Source organism: Saccopteryx leptura, chromosome 1 (assembly GCF_036850995.1).
Source record: "Saccopteryx leptura isolate mSacLep1 chromosome 1, mSacLep1_pri_phased_curated, whole genome shotgun sequence".
Taxonomy (NCBI): Eukaryota; Metazoa; Chordata; class Mammalia; order Chiroptera; family Emballonuridae; genus Saccopteryx; species Saccopteryx leptura.
The window spans coordinates 308,638,321-308,656,564 of NC_089503.1; the positions used below are offsets into that span (position 1 = coordinate 308,638,321).

General features: G+C 49.0%; 1 protein-coding gene across 2 annotated transcripts in view; it reads right to left on the bottom strand.

The window, feature by feature from the left end:
* MYH9 (myosin heavy chain 9) overlaps positions 1–18,244 on the bottom strand; it is a 100,498-nt gene that overhangs the window by 18,704 nt on the left and 63,550 nt on the right. For both annotated transcript variants that reach the window (XM_066358262.1, XM_066358261.1), the window contains exons 11-21: positions 17,427–17,545; positions 15,312–15,464; positions 13,332–13,505; positions 11,420–11,593; positions 8,784–8,898; positions 5,578–5,771; positions 5,195–5,316; positions 4,354–4,423; positions 3,026–3,186; positions 2,060–2,168; positions 288–419 (exon numbers count right to left, since the gene is read on the bottom strand). In XM_066358262.1, the coding sequence (XP_066214359.1) occupies positions 288–419; positions 2,060–2,168; positions 3,026–3,186; positions 4,354–4,423; positions 5,195–5,316; positions 5,578–5,771; positions 8,784–8,898; positions 11,420–11,593; positions 13,332–13,505; positions 15,312–15,464; positions 17,427–17,545 (1,523 nt within the window). The remainder of the gene's footprint in view (positions 1–287; positions 420–2,059; positions 2,169–3,025; positions 3,187–4,353; positions 4,424–5,194; positions 5,317–5,577; positions 5,772–8,783; positions 8,899–11,419; positions 11,594–13,331; positions 13,506–15,311; positions 15,465–17,426; positions 17,546–18,244) is intronic.

Genomic DNA, 18,244 nt, shown 5'->3' on the forward strand with positions numbered 1-18,244 from the left:
CTAGGCACTTTCTATACATCGTGTTCTTTATCCTTTACCACTATGCCATGAGCTGTATACCAAGATCCCTGGGAAACGGGCTCAGAACAGCAAAGTGCTGAAGGTGGGCCTCAAACCCAATACTTGTGACCTTTTCATACCATCCTAACCCTGATTAAGTCTACAGAGAGATTAACTATTTTTCTAGTGAAACATCTCTTTAAACTCCAAAACTGCCAGTCCTGCAGGTGGCCTGCAGGTGGCAGCACTAGGATCTGCTATACCACCTGGGTGGAGTCCACACTTACCTGGGACTGGAGGGTCTCCATCTCGGTAAGTCTGTTTTCTGCAGCCAGCTGCTTCTCTCGGACCTTCACCAGCTCCTCCTCCTTGGCCATCATCTCTTCTTCCTGGCGGCTCACCTGCAGCAGCGGCTTGACCTAAGAGAAGAGATGGAGACAAAGACATGCTCAGCTGAAGATGTTGGTCACAGACAACAGCCATGAGGCTTTCCCCTCACCTGTGGAAACATGAGGGTGAGGGGTAACTAGGCACGCTGTAGGGTACAAGCGGCTGCAATTTTTCTGGAAATCAATTTGGTGGCTGTGTGCATTTCAGGGAAATTGTCCCTCTGTATGCATGAAGGTTTATGATCATGAAAAATTAGTAATTAGTATAAAACCCATCATCAGATCCTGACCAGGCAGTGGTGCAGTGGATAGAGCGTAGGACTGGGCTGCGGAGGACCCAGGTTCAAAATTCCGAGGTCGTCGACTTGAACGTGGGCTCATCTGGCTTGAGTGTGGGGTTGCTGGCTTGAGCGTGGGATCATAGATATGACCCTATGGTCACTGGCTTGAGCCCAAAGGTTGTTGGCTTGAAGCCCAAGGTTGCTGGCTTGAGCAAGGGATCACTCAGTCTGCTGTAGCCCTCCAGTCAAGGCACATATGAGAAAGCAATCAATGAAAAATTAAGGTGCCACACTGAACAATTGATGTCCCGGTCTGTCCTTCTCTGTCTCTCTTGCTAAAAAATCCAAAACACAAAAACCCATTATTGGAGCCTGACCAGGTGGTGGTGCAGTGGACAGAGCATCGACCTGGGATGCTGAGGTCCCAGGTTCGAAACCCTGAGGACAAGGCTCATCCAGCTTGAGTGCAGGGTTGCCAACTTGAACATAGGATAATAGACATGACCCCATGGTCACTGGCTTGAAGCCCAAGGTCACAGGCTCAGCTGGAGCCCCCGGTCAAGGCACATATGAGAAAGCAATCAATGAACAACTAAGGTGTCACAACAAAAAACTAATGATTGATGCTTCTCATCTCTCTCCATTCCTGTCTGTCTCGAAGAAAAAACAAAACAAAACAACCCCCTGTCATTGGAAAAGTAGCCAATTTATGAACATCTCTAGGGAACCATATGCTGACTTTCTAAAAATGATGCTCATAAAAAAATTTTAGCTGAAAAATGCAAAATACAAAACTTTATACAAGCCAGAGTTCAGCTACGTAAGAATGTATATGGTTTACAGGCAGTGAAAAAAAGACAGCAAGGAATAAATATTGAAACATCTGTTCACCGTTGACACTGGCTTGGTATTGAAGGAATTATGGGTGAATTTTTATTTTCTTTTTTATGTGTTTTATTAGCCTAATTCTCCACAATTACTACAAATTAGTTATTATAAACAAAAGCAATTAATCATCTTATTAAAAGGGATATTTTAAAAGCTGGGGAGGACCTGTCTAGTGACGTAAAAAGATTCTGACTGCCTGGCTTCCCAGGAGGGCAGCACTGAGATATGCATGGCCATGGCAGGCGGGGCCTGAGCCACCCTAGCCCAGCCTGACAGCAGGCCATGGCCATTCACATCAGACAAATGTGACAGCTCACGTGCCCCTAGACAGCACAGGCAGGACCACCCTGGAGTCATGCTGCCAGGCACAGGGGAGGCAAAGGCAAAGTGGTCCTCCCAGGGACATGAGTCCCACCCACATTGAGGCTGGGATAGGCCTGCTTATCCCTTCTGCCATGATAGAAGATGCAAAGCATGGGCTGAGACCCCTGCAGGACCAACCTTGGTGAAGAGCCGCCACCACTGCCAGTTCCGCAGCTTGAGGTAAGCAGCGCAGTTCCTCTGCAGGACCTTCATGGCCGTCAGCTGCTGCTGCCGCTTGGCAAAGGCCCTGTGAGCAAGGGACATGATTAGTACCTCATGGAAGGGGGACAGCAGACCTCTAACCTGTCAGTCCTGACCTCGCTCCTGGAAGCTTCTCTGGAAGGATGACCCCTGCCTGGATCACCTCAAAATAGAAGTGTAGGGAAAGAGGCTGGCCTTGGGGTTGGGTCCTATGGGTGACCTTACAGAGGATGGCAAGGGTCTGGGTCACAGGACCACTCTCCATCGTGAAGAGGCAAGTGAGTTAATGAGGGGAAAGAGCCTTGTGCACTGACTACAGACCCAAGCCAAGAGTGATCGCTGGTCACTCAGTCCACCCTCTGGCTTCAGCTCCCCACCCTCGATACCCGCCAACAGGGCTTCTGGATCAATGAGAGCTCTGGCTCCTGGCGCTCAGAGTGTATGTCCCTGCACACAGACACGGGCTCGGGGAGCAGGGTGCTGCTGCTTTACCGATGTCCTGCAGCAGATGAGCCTAGCTACCAAAGAAGCTGCTTGGGACTAAAGGGCAGCCTCCTCCCCTGGGAACTTGGTGTACTCTGGGGACAACTAGGCTATGGGTGTCATTCCCCACATGAGGGACACAGCAAGGAGTACCAGTGACCAGGAACCCTCAGGGCTTATCCCTTCTGCCATGATAGAAGCACAGTCACCTCCTGTCAACCTGGTCACATTAAACATCAGGCAGGAATCCAGGAAGCAGGGAATCAGGAAGAGCCACGTGGGCCTCCCTTGGACAGATATCTGACTGGCATTAGGGCTCTCAAGGTCACAGATTCCCAAAGTGCCTGTCTATACCAGGAGAGCTCAGAGGGACCTAAGTGCGGGACAGGCTAGGTGAGGGACAATGTCTCTGGAACTCACTTTCTGGCCAGGTAGCCCCTGCAGCAGGCCTGGAACCCAATGATGACATCAGTGATCTTCAGATCCCTCTCCTCCTCCAGGTGGGCTAGCACGCCAGCCCGGAAGAAGACCTTGCTCTGGCCAATGCGGTACAGATTGCTGTCAAGCTCCAAGGCTTTGATCTAGACCAGGAGAGAAGGCCATTCACTGCATGCCACCCAGAGCCCTAGAACAATGCTGAGAGCCTACCTAGGGATGGGTGGGGTGGGAGCAAGAGAGGATCAGTCCTGGGGCTGCTGCTTCTCTGATGAGCAGCATATCTCCTAGGGCTCAGGGTGATGCTAGAAAGAGGGACAGGTGTGTTCCAGCATGGGACAGAGTGACAAGTCAGACTTGAGGAGAACACAGAACCTCAGCATTAAAGGGAACTTGAAGATCTTCTCTTCCTTCTACCTCCCACCTGTGCACACTGCAGTCACACAGTTCAAACGCAAGGCTGCCACCCTCCAACCAGGCATCACCATCAGTCACTAAGAGTAGCTAGCAACCAACAGTCTCCTCAAGGAAGGGTGGAGCAGATGCCAGTTGGAGGCACACCCACCATCCTTCACACTTTCTTTCCCATCAACTGGTAAGCATCAGAGAGCAGAGAGCTATGTCTTCTCCCTCATTTTCCTGGCCTCGATCTCCCTATCACTTAATGCAATGCTTTGCACATAGTGGGTGTTTTTTCTTCCATTTTCTCTTTCCTCCCACCAATCCCCACCCCCCAGTCCACCCTCCCTCCTGAATCTTTGCAAAGCAAAGCAAAAGCAGTAGCTGCTAATCCTGGACACATCAAAAACAACAGGATACCTGCAAAGCAAAAAAAAATGACTGGTGGGATATAGCCCCAGCTTGACCACTCAGTCACCACAAGGCCCTCACTCATTCAGCAGAGTTCAGAGGATATGCTGTCTGTCAAGCTCTGCTCTAGGATAGAGGAAGAGAGAGGAAATGTCCAAAAGCGTGGGTTCCAGGGACTTTAGGACAGTGTTAGTGCCGCCCCGGGCCTGCTGCCCTGGATGCAAGCTACCTTTCTGATCACACTGGGCATGAAGATGTGAGCAAGAATGCATGAGCATATGCCCCAAAAGGAAGGGACCATCTCACATCAGAGCCCTGCGATGCCACAGCTCTAGTCCCCTCCACGCCACCTTATCCCTGTGCACCATCCCTGACTATCCAGGGGCCAAGGAGGGTGCCACTCGGGAAACTTTGCAGAATCAGACCTGGAGCATTGAAATGCCATTAGAGCACGGGTATCACCTGACCCATAGGTCTTTCCAACCAGAGGGAGCTCAACTCACCATGAGCACACACGCCTGCTTCCCATCCATGAAGCCCTTAGGGATGGAATTTGGTGTGAGGATTTCATATCTATGGCAGAAAAAAGAAGTTGAGTCAATTTATCCCTTGCTTCAATCCCACATGGCCTAGAATATTGGTGAGAGAGGACCATCCCAACAGTGTAGCAGACGTAGAATTCCTTTCACATCTCTTAATGAAAGAAGACATTTAGCAAATCCCACCCTCTTTCCTTGGGCTGAATGGCACAAAGAAGGCTTAGTGTTTTCCAGAAAGTGAATGAAAACTCATGTTGTACTATTTAACTCACTCAAGGGTGAACTTTATGTTGGGCTTACTAACTGCTAACTGCCCAGTATCCACGTCTTTAACCCCAGAAGGCCATTCATCTCTTCCTGAGGTGCTGCTGGACACTGCTAATAAACAGTATGACCCAAGAAAAATAGAGGGCTGCATCACGATAGCAAATGGCACTCAACAGTCATGAGGCAAATAGGACAGTGTCATTAATGTCCCTCTCTGCATACATGACAGGAAGCTGCAGTATTCTATGACTTCTATTTCCATAAAGTTCCTTTAATACCCAAGTCTGTGGCTCACCTTTGTATATTCCATAGCTTCTCTAACTGCAGTGAACAGTGCTAGGCCCTTCACTAGGCATGAAGGCCAACAAGGTCACTTTCGTTTCAGCAACAAAAGAAGGGAAATCCCTTTTCATGTAGAGGGTGGAGCAAAGAAGGATTGTGTGAGGAGCCAGCCAGACCTCAGCTCAAGGTGGCCGAAAAAAAGGCTTCCTTGCTGGAGGTCCCTGCCAAGAGAGACGGGCTGCAGGCCCTGGCTCACCTCTGCCGGAACTCCTGGAAGACCACCCGGTTGGGGAAGCCCTGACGGCAGATCCGAATACCCTCGAGGACCCCGTTGCAGCGCAGCTGGTCCAGCACCAAATGGGGATCCAGTTTGCCAGCCTAAAGAAAACACACGGGTTGCTTCTGTGCCTCAGAATTCAGAGAAAGGCTGGGTAGGCCCCTCTGGACTCAACAGGGCAAAAGCCTCGGGAGTCAGCAGTCCACATGCAACCTATCTCCCGGAGTGCCTCGAGTGGGCTGACAGACTTCACTGAGGGCACTGGGTGTGCTGTGGGGGAGGAATCATTGCTGGTGAGGACACAGACAAGGGCGGGATGCCTGCCCATGGCCTGCCCACACCCCACTACCGAGAAGCCGCACCTTCTTCTCATGGTTGGGGATGATACAGCGGACGAAGTTGGGGTTGGTGTTCCTTAGCGTGGCCATCAGCTTGGCCAGCTGCTCCTTGTAGAGCTGCCCCACGGTACGGAACATGCCCTTCCGTGTCTTGAAGGCCCCGGGCAGGGCCGTCTCTGACATGCCAGCCACCTGGTCCAGGCCGATGATACGGTCCACTGCAGAGATCATAAAAAAGCAGGTGAATACCCAGTGGTCCCAGCAGGACAGCAAAGAGACAGATATCTGGACAGAAAAACACATAACACTACAGAACACCAGAACCCTTTTTGCTTAGAGTCCACAGTCATCTCCAAATGATGAATACACAGTTGACCTTATGAGCAGGAAGAGGAAAGAGGAAAATACCGCAAAGCCACTAAGACTGGTCTCTCCTGGGGAACAATCCATAGCTATGTCCCATTATCTCTCTTCAGCCCACTTTAGAAGCTTCCATTCCCAAAGAAACACAATAAAGCTGCCCTGGCAGGCTGGCTCAGTGGTAGAACGTCAGACTGGCATGTGGAAGTCCCAGGTTAGAATTCGGACTGGAGCCCTGGCTGGTTGGCTCAGTGGTAGAGCGTAGTAGGCTTGGCGTGCAGGAGTCTCGGGTTTGATTCCCAGCCAGGGCACACAGGAAAAGCGCCCATCTGCTTCTCCACCCCTTCCCCTCTCCTTCCTCTCTGTCTCTCTCTTCCCCTCCTGCAGCCAAGGCTCCATTGGAGCAAAGTTGGCCCTGGCGCTGGGGATGGTTCTATGGCCACTGCCTCAGACGCTAGAATGGCTCTGGTTGCAACAGAGCAACGCCCCAGATGGGCAGAGCATCGCCCCCTGGTGGGCATGCCAGGTGGATCCCGGTCGGGCGCATGCGGGAGTCTGTCTGACTGCCTCCCCGTTTCCAACTTCAGAAAAATCCAAAAAAAAAAAAAGAATTCGGATCGGGGCACACAGGAGAAGTGCTCATTTGTTTCTCTACCCTTCCTACTCTCCTTCCTCTCTCTCTCTCTCTTCCCCTCCCACAGCCAAGGCTCCATTGGAGCAAAGTTGGCCCAGGCACTGAGGATGGCTCCACGGCCTCCACCTCAGGTGCTAGAATGGCTCCAGTTGTCATGGAGCAATGCCCCAGATGGACAGAGCATCGCCCTCTGGTGGGCTTGCTGGGTGGATCCTGGTCGTGTGCATGCAGGAGTCTGTCTCTGCCAGCCCGCTTCTCACTTCAGAAAAATTTTAAAAAGAAACACAATAAAGCTAATAATGTATTTTGGAATAGTGAGTCTAACTATTTCACCAGCCTGGCTCTGAGGAGGTGTTAAAACTTGTCTTACAGAATTCTGTATTCCTATGGTTAGTGTTTGAAAAAAAAAAAAAAAAATCAGTATCCTGAATTCCCATTGCCTTTTACCTAAAGCACAAGTGTAGGAGTCAGAGATGAGAGCACTAGAGCTCCCACTGCTAGTGGAGCCACAGAACTGACGATGGCCCACCTGGGACCTGCCCAGGCAGCACTCCCAAGCCAGGGGCCCACAACAGCACATGGTGGTATCAGACATGGAGTGTGCAAAAGAAGCACTACCAACAGTTACTATCCCAGAGTCAGGACTCCTCACACTCTACAACTCGTTTTTGTCTCCATGTCACAGGTCTTTATCATCTAAACTAGTGTTTTTTAACTGTTGGTCCATAAAACAGTTAATCACCCTGATGTATGAAGAGCATAGACCCAATGATTAGAGATTCTATAATCCTCACACAATGAAATTTCTGGTGGACTGGCACTGGTCCATGGACCAACAGCTGAAAACACAGATCTAAACCAAACCTTCTAAGAAGTTGCCCTTGCTACCATGACCCACACCCAAAGCAATGAAATGAAGAGCTTCCTCTAAGGTGTAAATAACAAGCCCAAAGTGGTCAGCAAGTTGAGGTCAGTTTGAAGAGAGAGCCAATATTAAATATGAAGCCTTTCCATTATTGAGTTAAGAATTCTGACAGTCTGTTTCATATTTCTTTGTGGCTAGATCTTCATTATTTATTTGAAGACAGCAAAAAGGACAGAAACTCAAGACAGAAGCCAGGATTGAGGACAGACCCAATGAACCAATTAAAATGGAGGCATTTTTGAACGTCTGCAACCAGGGCCTATTTTACTGGCCACCAAAGGTTCCCGGGGAGTGGCTGGCTTGTCAAGGTCACTGAGATCTTCCAGCCAGAAGATCAGATATGCCCTGTAAAAACTGGTCATTTCATGTGGGCCTGTCCTGCCCCCTGGAGGCACAGCACCATGGGTGGGTGTTGGTTGAGGGCTCGGTGAACGAACACACATGCCATTTGAGCCTTCAGGTGTACATGCACACAGCAGCGTGCATAATGCCTAAACCTCATGCTGAGACACCTGCAGCCATTCAAGCAGTAAGACACCACCTTTACGAAGTGGAGCTCTAAAAAGGATTTGGGTTTTTAAACAATTTATTTTGCTTTTAAGATCTATAACACAAAGTCTCCTGATTTGGCTGGTTTTCGACCAGAGGCTTGCAATGGGTCCAATGGGGAGGAACTTTCCCACAAGCTCAGGGCAGACTGGGGCAGGGGTGTGGTCAGGCAGGAAGAGCCAACGGTATGAAAAACTCAGCAGAAGCATTTGTGCACAGCCCTGGATGCACCACACACAAGGGACGCCACTTTGGGTGGCCAGTCACCTGGTTCTAGGTGGAGAATGGGAAAGCGTTGATAGAAATAGGCTCTCTGAGTGCTCTGCATCTCTGCAACAGAGAGGTTAAAGCAAAACCCAGGCAGAAAGAAGGAAAAACCGTGAGAAAGCACAACTCCAAAGCCACCAGCCTACCAAGGAGAGGCAAGAGCACAGTGAGGCATGGGACAGGGACCTGTGCAGCCAGGCTTTGGGCTGTCTGTGACTTCCCACACGTGGAGAGTGCTGCAGCATGTCTGTGGATGGCAAAGCCCTCAGAGGAAGTGGCTATGAAGCACGCTCAAGGGCATTCAAGGACAGCCTCATCCCTTTGGATCAAGGAAGACACTGTTGTGGGAACTACAGCAGATGAACACCCCCCCACCCTGCCACTGCCTATGTCAAGTGGAGAACTGCTCCTTGTTTTGTGGCTCAGCCACTGCAAAGGTGGGGAGAAGCCCAGATGTAGGCACAGAAAGACAGCGGCGGAGGGCAAAGGGCATACCATCCTTCCACAGCTCTGAGACGAACTTGTCAGAGGACTGGTGCAGAAGCGTGGCAATGTTGTCATTCAGGGGGTCCATGTTCTTCATCAGCCATTCATCAGCTTTGTAATCCACCTGTAAGAGCCAGGGCCCCAAATCATAAGGTGCTCTTGAGAGTACGAACAGGCTCTCAAAGGACAAGCTAGCCCCATGTGTAGGAAAGTTAAAAAATATGCACACCCCTTGACCCAGTGTTTCTAACCCTAAGAAGGAAATGATGAATGACAGGGGCAATAGAGTAGCAATAAGAGGGTCTCTGTGGTGTATGAAGACAGTAAACAATAAAAACAATGCTATGTTGCAGCTATACAACAGAATATCTTAAAATGGTTTTTGAAAATAAAGAAATATCCTAGAAAGACATATGCCAAAAGATATGTTATACTATTTCTTTTTAGGAATAGGTCAAAAAAATTTTTTTTCTTTGTCTTTTCAGGATATCTAAGTTTTCTCTAATGAGCATGTAATATTCTTTTTTTTTTTTTTTTTTTTTGTGACAGAGACAAGAGAGAGAGGGACAGATAGGGAAAGAGATGAGAAGCATCAATTCTTTGTTGTGGCACCTTAGTTGTTCATTGATTGCTTTCTCTATGTGCCTTGACTGGGGGGCTACAGCAGAGTGAGTGACCCATTGCTCAAGCCAGCGACCTTGGTCTCGAGCTGGTGAGCCTTGCTCAAACCAGTGGAGCACCCGCTCAAGCTGGCGACCTCAGAGTCTTGAACCTGGGTCCTCCACGTCCCAGTCTGATGCTCTATCCATTGCGCCACTGCCTTGTCAGGCAGCATGTACTATTCTTAACTTTTCTGAAATATGTGCTTAAATCTACAAGTAACATTATAATATTTTCATTGCAAAGATCCAGAATAATACAAATCAATTATTGTATCATTCTGACCTCTGACTAACCCACACCACGGCCCAGCAGTAACTGCTGCTCTCTGGCCGGCTATCTTTCACGGGCACCATTGTGAATGACATGCGTATGTTGGCTTCTTACTGAAGAGCAGAGTTATATTCTGGGAGATGACAAGGCCCTAGTGTCTTGGCCACCTAGGCACAGTCAGCCTGCTGGACCTTCTAGTTGCTGTAGTGTAGCCCAGTGCCCAGATTTGGGTACACATAGCCCATCATCCAGAACCACGCCCCCCTAACAATAGGCTTTGACTATGCCCTGTTTGTTTGTTTGTTTTTTGTATTTTTCTGAAGTTGGAAATGGGGAGGCAGTCAGACAGACTCCCGCATGCGCCAGACCGGGATCCACCGGCACGCCCACCAGGGGGCGATGCTCTGCCCATCTGGGGCGTTGCTCTGTTGCAACCAGAGCCATTCTAGCGCCTGAGGCAGAGGCCACAGAGCCATCCTCAGCACCCGGCCAACTTTGCTCCAATGGAGCCTTGGCTGCGGGAGGGGAAGAGAGAGACAGAGAGGAAGGAGAGGGGGAGGGGTGGAGAAGCAGATGGGCGCTTTTCCTGTGTGCCCTGGCTGGGAATCAAACCTGGGACTCCTGCACGCCAGGCCGAAGCTCTACCACTGAGCAAACTGGCCAAGGCCCTATGCCCTGTTTTTGTATTATACACAACACTGAAATAAAAGCCTCCTGTGAGATCTCTGTGCATGTGCATTTATAACAAAAGTGGAAGTGGAGATGCAGGTTCAGGAAGTATCACTCTAAGTAACTACTAACGGTTATTTTTTGAATAGGTAGTTTAAAGTCAAGAGTTGCTTCAGCAGCCTTAGGAACTCAAGGAGCAAAGCAGGAGAGGCTGGGCAGTTGAAGGGCCACACGCAGGGCAGTGGGCAAGGACCTCGTTTGGCTCAGGAGTGGTGCTGTGAAGCTCCTGGCTCTCCTCACTGGGTAGCTTTAGCACTAACAAAGATGTCACTGCCAGTGGTGGCTCTCAACCAGGCAACTGTGCCACACTCCCACCCCCCACTGTAATAACTGTTTAGCAATGTCTGGAGACATTTCTGGTCTAAGGAGGATGCTACTGACCACTGGTCGGAAGAAGCCAGGGATACTGCTAAGCATCCTACAAAGCACAAGTCAGTCCCCAATAAGAACTGCCGCAGCCCATGACATTGGTAGTGCGGAGGTTGAGAGGCCCTGCCCTAGAGCACTTACTGTGCCCGGCATTGAGCTTCACAAGCTCATTTAATAAATGTAACCCTGTAAGATGGTAGTCACTTCTATTTTCCAGATGAGGTAATCAAAGTTCAGAGAGGTTAAGTACCCCAAAAATCACACAGTGGCAGAGTTCTAATTTAAACTCTAGAGCCCACACCTGTAGCACAAATTTCATTTCCACCCTTGGAAAATGCACCTAATAATAATACAAATAACATCATACCTGGGTACCCTACACAGGACTGCTAAAAGCTTCTAATGAAATGTAACAGGTGGCAGGGCTTTGCTAAGTTGGAGAGCTGAGCTGTGTGAATGCTAATTACCACCAAACACATTACTGGATAAGTCACCTGACAAGAATATTGCACCCTTATCCTCTGCCTTGGGGCTGCACAGCTCGCAGTCTTCCTCTCATTTCCACCTCTCCTAAGAAGGTCCAGCCAGTACCTTCCTGTGTGTGCTCTACTCACCTTGCCAGCATAGTGAATGATGCAGAAATCAGCTTTGTCCTTCAGCTGCTTGGGCTTCTGGAACTTGGGGTGGGTGCCCTGCTCCTGCACTACCTTCTCTACAAAGCTCTTGTCGGTGGCTTTAGGGAACCAGCACTCCTCATCCAGCAGGGCCAAGATGCCAGGGGGGCCTGCCTGGAGAAAGCACAGCATTGCACACATAAGCATGACCTGGGAACGCAACCCCAACCCTGCCCTCACAGGAAGTCAAAGCCTGGGGGTTTCTGGGAGTTTTCAGAACCCCTAGAATCTCATTGGAAGGTGGGTGGCACATCCCCCATGGTGGTGGTGGTGGTAGGGAAGCATTACTGAAAGCATTCAATTTAAGAATTCTAGTTTAAAAAGAAACTTCTGAGGTCTAGCTATGGCCAACATACCTTAATCCAATGATGCATCACAGCATTCTCCAATTTCAAGCTCTGGTGAGTTTGATGGACCATGCAGATCCTGATCCATTTGCCCAGAGGCTGCCCTCAACTATAGCTCCTGCCCCTGGAGTCACTCTGTGGCATCACCCCACACACTCTGTGTCTGCACAACTATGTGGTGAGACATGACACTCTGAGAAGCCCCTTGAGGAGAAGGTGTGGCAGAGCCCCCAGAGCCTTCTGTACACTGAGTTGATGAGATAAGAAAACAGGTTCAGCCACTAGGGAGACTGGCTGACAAGATTCAAAACCAGATAGTTTGGGGTTTTTTTGTATTTTTCTGAAGTTGGAAACGGGGAGGCAGTCAGACAGACTCCCGCATGCGCCCGACCGGGATCCACCCGGCATGCCCACCAGCGGGTGATGCTCTGCCCCTCTGGGGCGTTGCTCTGTTGCAACCAGAGCCATTCTAGCACCTGAGGCAGAGGCCACAGAACCATTCTCAGCGCCCGGGCCAACTTTGCTCCAATGGAGCCTTGGCTGCGGGAGGGGAAGAGAGAGACAGGGAGGAAGGAGAGGGGGAGGGGTGGAGAAGCAGATGGGCGCTTCTCTTGTGTGTCCTGGCCCAGAATCAAACTCGGGACTCCTGCACGCCAGGCCGACGTTCTACCACTGAACCAACCGGCCAGGGCCCCAGATGGGTTTTTATTCATTGGAAAACTTAACTGATTATAACAAAGTCATCAGAAAAATAAGTTGTTTCACATTAGGATTAGCCCTTTGAGTAATACTCTCAAAATGCACTTATTTCTAGGTGTTCTGATCAATAAACATTTCAGTGTCACTCTGGTGTACACATTCTCTCAAGCATCTCAGGATTCAGGGAAAATGTGAGTTTGGTGAGCTTAACTCTAATCAAGACAGAACCAGAAACAGAAACAGCTCAGGATCCAAAAGAGCACAGCCCCTAACCTAAAGCACAAACACGTGACTCAAACTGCATCAGGCAAGAGCTTTCAATATAAACTGACGGCAAAGGAGAAGGGCTTTCTAGCTACTGCGCCCGCCAACAGTCAGTGCTGTGGGACAGAAACTGGGCACTACATTAGTCCTGAAAGAGGACAGCCTGTGCTTCAACATGTGCACCAGAAATAGCATTCAATCCCTGGGCCCACACAATCCCACACTATAGCAAAAGCATCTGGGGCTAGGATCACGCTACCCAAAAGCATGCCTGTTTCTTTAGGAAAAAGAAAGGCTTGCTGAGTCTTCTGGGACTGAAGACAGGAAACCCAGGCACCAGTCACATCCACACCTGGTCGGCAGCTGCCCAAGGCTCCCCCAGGCACCAGATCTAAGCCCTAGAGCTTATTCGTGCAAGTGGCACCAACGGGTGAGGAGCTGGACACCCACAACCAACATGGAGTGGGAGGTGAGAACAGGGTCTCCAGAGGGGATGAGGAAGGCCAGGTAAGGTCTGAGATCCGAGTAGGGTTGTCTCTTACTGGCTTCTCGATGAGGTCAATGCAAGGCTGCAGGTCAAGGCCAAAGTCAATAAAGTTCCACTCAATGCCCTCACGCTGGTACTCCTCCTGCTCCAGGATGAACATGGTGTGGTTGAAGAGCTGCTGCAGCTTCTCGTTGGTGTAGTTGATGCAAAGCTGCTCGAAGGAGTTCAGCTGCAAGGAAGCAGAGCAATGTTAGGGAGCTGCCCACCATGGGGCCCAGACACCCTTGGGAAGGAGAGAGACCAGAGATTCAGGAAGGACCTCCTAGGGTACCTCAGTGCTGGCCCCCTGTGGAGCCTAAATGGTTAGGGGCTTTCTCTTATCACACCAGCAAGGGTTCTTCACTTTCTGAGGCCCATGGACCTCTCCAGCAGCCTGGTAAAGCCCTTTTAAGAATAATGTTTGACACCTGGGGTGGTTAGCCCTGCCTGAGCAGCTCAGTTGGTTTCAGCATCATCTCACTAGCCAAGGTTGTGAGTTCAATCCCTGGTCAGGGTGTATGCAAGAGTCAACCAATGAATGCATGGATACATGTAACAATAAATTGAGGTTTTCCTCTCTCTCTCCCTTCCTCTCTCTCTAAAGTGAATAAATTTTTCCCCAAGATTTTATTTATTGATTTTACAGAGAGAAAGTAGGGGGGCAGTGCGAAGTATCAACTCATAGTTGCTTCACTTTAGTTGTTCGTTAGCTGCTTGTTGTACATGCCTTGACCAGGCAAGCTAAGGGTTTCAAACTGGTGACCTCAGCATTCTGGGTCAATGCTTTATCTGTGCCACCACAGGCCAGGCTAAAATCAATAAATTAAACTTGGGGTGGTGGTGAGCACACAATGCAGTGTATAGATGATGTATAGAATTGTACACCTGAAACCTGTATAATTGGTTTGTCACCAATAAATCCAATTCAAAAAATTTTTAAACATAAAATAGGCCCTGGCTGGTTGGCTCAGTGGATAGAGAGGTGGCCCAGTGAGCAGACATCCCAGGTTCAATCCCCAGTCAGGGTACATATGAGAAGCAACCATCTGCTTCTCTACCTCTCCCCTCTCTCTCTTCCTGTCTCGTAACCAGTTCCTCGGTTGGTCTGAGCATCAGCCTCAGGTGCTGAGGATAACTTGGTTGATTCGAGCATGGGCCCGACAGGGGTTGCAGGTGGATCTCAGTTGGGGCGCATGCAAGAGTCTGCCTCTCTATCTCCCCTCCTCTCAGATAGATAGATAGATAGATAGATAGATTACAAAAGAGAAAAGTTATGTTAAAATAAAACAATCAAAATATTGAGACATATTAATATATTATGCTTCTCTGTTAACAAGCACAAGCCATGGGCTAAGTAACTTCTGAAATTTTGAAGTAAAGATGAACAAATGGTACTACAACATCTCTGCCACTGCCATTAATGCAAGGTCTGAACACACCTGGTTTCTTTCTCCAGATGACAGATCACAAGCACTGCTAGTGCAACTGTAGTTTGTACAATTTGCTCAATTCACAATTTAAAAAAACGTGTCATTTCAGAGAGAGGCTAGTGAAAAACAGAGGTAACGTTTACCCCACCTAAATTCATGGTTCCACTGGAATCTACCATGGGCCCCCAAGTTAAGAATCTCTGATTTACAATGATTATCCATTTTTTTCTTAAAAGAGCTCAAAGTGTTTATGGGCAGGACCAATGCCTTGTCCCAACGCACAATAACTATTTGCTGGAAGAATAAATCCACAGAAAGAACTGCCCATGAAGCCTCCCAGGACACCACCATTAAGTCCCACTCTCTCCAGCATTTCTGGTTGGCAATGGGCACACCTGTTTCAGCTTAAAATACACCCAATTACAATCTCCTGTCTCCATGCAAAAGAGATGCCCAACTCAGGTTGCTGTGGAACCACAATAAAAAGGATTCACAGACAAGAGGAAGACTGCCAAGAGGTTAAGGAGGCAGAGAAGAGGACATGCGGGCAGAAGGGAGAGGCTCACATCAAAGATCTCGAAGCCGGCAATGTCCAGGATTCCGATGAACGAAGCACCTTGCCGCTTGGTCTTGTCCAGGGCCTTGTTGATGCGCAGCACCAGCCAGCGGAACATGCGCTCATAGGTGGCCTTGGCCAAGGCCTCAATGGCAAAGTCAGCCTGGGAGGAGGAACATCCAAGGCACAGAATGTCAGACACAAGGAGGCCTCAGTAATTTTACCCCCAGGGCCTTCCCTCAGAGAAAGAGCCCTAAAAATGGGAGAAAAGCTTTGCACACAAATATGTTCACTGAAAACATTATTTACAATGACTAAAAGTTGAAACAACCTAACTAGCTAACAATTCAAACACAGTAGAATTAGAAAACTCACTTATCATGACTCTTTAAAAATAAATGGGGGGAAAAATAAGTAAGTAAATAAATAAATAAATGGGGAAATACTGAAGTGTCTACAGAAGAAATGACAAGATGTCTTGAGATTTACTTCAAATAATGTGGTCAGGAATGGGGGCAGATGAGTAGTAAGATTAGCAACCTTGGGTCCAAGCTGGTGAGCTTTGCTCAAATCAGATGAGCCTGCGCTAAAGCTGGCAACCTCAGGGTCTTGAACCTGGGTCCTCTGCATCCCAGTCTGACGTTCTATCCACTGTACCACCGCCTGGTCAGGCGAGTTAGTCACTCTTAAAGCTGCCTGTGTGATAGGCACATGGGGTTCATTACACTACCCTCTTTACTTTATCTGCAAATGTTCGAAAAGTTCCATAATAAAAAGCCAGGGTGGGCCCTGGCCAGTGGCTCAGCGGTAGAGCATCGGCTCGGTGTGTGGAAGTCCTGGGTTTGATTCCCAGTCAGGGCACACAGAAGCACCCATCTGCTTCTCCACCCTTCCCTCTCTTGCTTCTTTCCCTCTCTCCTCCTGCAGCCAAAGCTCAACTGGAGCGGGTTGGCCCCAGGCACTGAGGATGGCTCCATGGCTTCTGCCTCAGGCACTAAGAATAGCTCAGGTGCTGAGCAGGGGAGCAACGCCCCAGATGGGCAGAGCATCGCCCCTTAGTGGGTTTGCTGGGTGGTTCCTGGTCGGGGCACATGGCGGGAGCCTGTCTCTCTGCCTCCCCTCCTCTTACTGAAGAAAACAAAACAAAACAAAAAATCCCCAAGATGATGACTAAATTTAAAAAATAAAGAAAAGTCTTGTAGGAAATAAAAAGGTGCCTAGTAGCTGTAAAACTGCAATTTTTTTCCTTCTCCAGACTTTTCTGTATTTCCCAAATCTTCAGTGTTTGTGTAGCATTTTTGTAATAAAAAATTAAAAAAATTTGTAATAAAAAATAACTACTAGAGAAATGAACAGTTGGTAATAATTATGTACACTGTCTTTCAAAAACAATGTTCTTGGCTCTGGTGGGACGGCACTGCACAGAATCACCCACAGGCTGTCAGCCACAAGCGTGAGGAACTGAAGATGATGGCATTCTCTGGGAAAAGGACTAATCAACTTGAACTTCAAAATATCTTTGAGAGATGATAGTAGCACCTTAAAACCTCCCATTCCCATGAAAGAAACTAGAAATGGCCAACACAGGGGGAAAGTGGTCCAGGGTAGGAGGAACCTCAGCTTCCAGGGAGAGGTGAGCACAATCGTGAGGCACAGCTGAGGAAAGGCTCCTGCCTGTCTCTCACCACAAGCAGCAAGACAGCAGGTGGTGAAAAGACAGCTGCTTGGCACCGACCTTGAGGATGGTGGATGCTGCTGCCACCTTGGCACCAAAAACATCAAGTTCTCACTTTAGACCAGAACAGGATAGGCTGACGTCCTTGCCAACCAATCTGTCGAAACACTGACTTGATGCAGAGGAACAGCCCAGCTAAAAGAGGTCCTATCTGATGGCCCTTATAGGTGAGTGGACTTAGGAACGTTACTGAACTTCTCAGAGTCAGCTTCCCCATGTTCTTAATGGAGTAAACACCACCTTGCTCTCAAGCTGATGTGAGGACTGAATGAGGCAACCACACAACAATGCCTAACATAGCAGATGGCTATAGCAGCCCTCAAACTGGCTGCTACCATGACCCTTGCTGAGAAGGCAGCCCAAACCCTTGGGGCTAGAGGGCATACATACCTGTTCCTTAGTCTGTGCCTTCTGGACGTAATCCCGGCCCACCTTGATGCGAGGGGTGAGGATTCCTCTAGTGAAATCAGTCACATTGATACCCAAGAGGTGGGACACCTTTTGAGCAGCTAATATTTTTCAAAAAGAAGGAGAGAGTAAAAACTTTTAATTAAACACAAGAACAAAAGTTTCTCTGCTCCACCTGGTAGTAGAGAAAAAAGTTGTGGTGACAACTGAGCAATCATTCCCGGGATAACTGACTCTGGAACCTTCCTCAGCAGCGCAGACACCCATCGCTCTCCCCTTCCCCCCAGCATCCGCATGCAGGGCAGCAGGCCTGGCAGAGACAAATGTGTCCTAACTGGGGCCCAGCCTGGCTCCCTTACACCCTCCTGGCTACATCTGCCGAGTGTGCAAGTGGGTCCTACCCACAAATAAAACTGAGAGGAGGCAGCCCCACCACCAGACCCCAGTGCAAGGGGACCAAATAGCATATGTCCCAAAGAAATATCTTTTAATCCATGTACCCATGCACTAATTTTTTAAAAAGCCCCTAAGAAAGACACATAAAGGGTGATAACTTCAACGGAGTCATGTGCAGCCACCCAAAGGAATAGCAGTGACCAAGGCAGATGCAACGACAAGTGTTTCAGGGTCCTAATGTGGTCACGGGGAAAGTGTGCTCTAAGCTGGAGTGGCAACAGAAACCACTGTCTTACTGAGACAACTAGCTTGGTCTCAGGAATGGAAGAGAAACCCATATGATCATGGGCTTTCTAACTCATTCTGATGCTTACTTTATGAGGAAGGGTCATAGTAATGTGTGT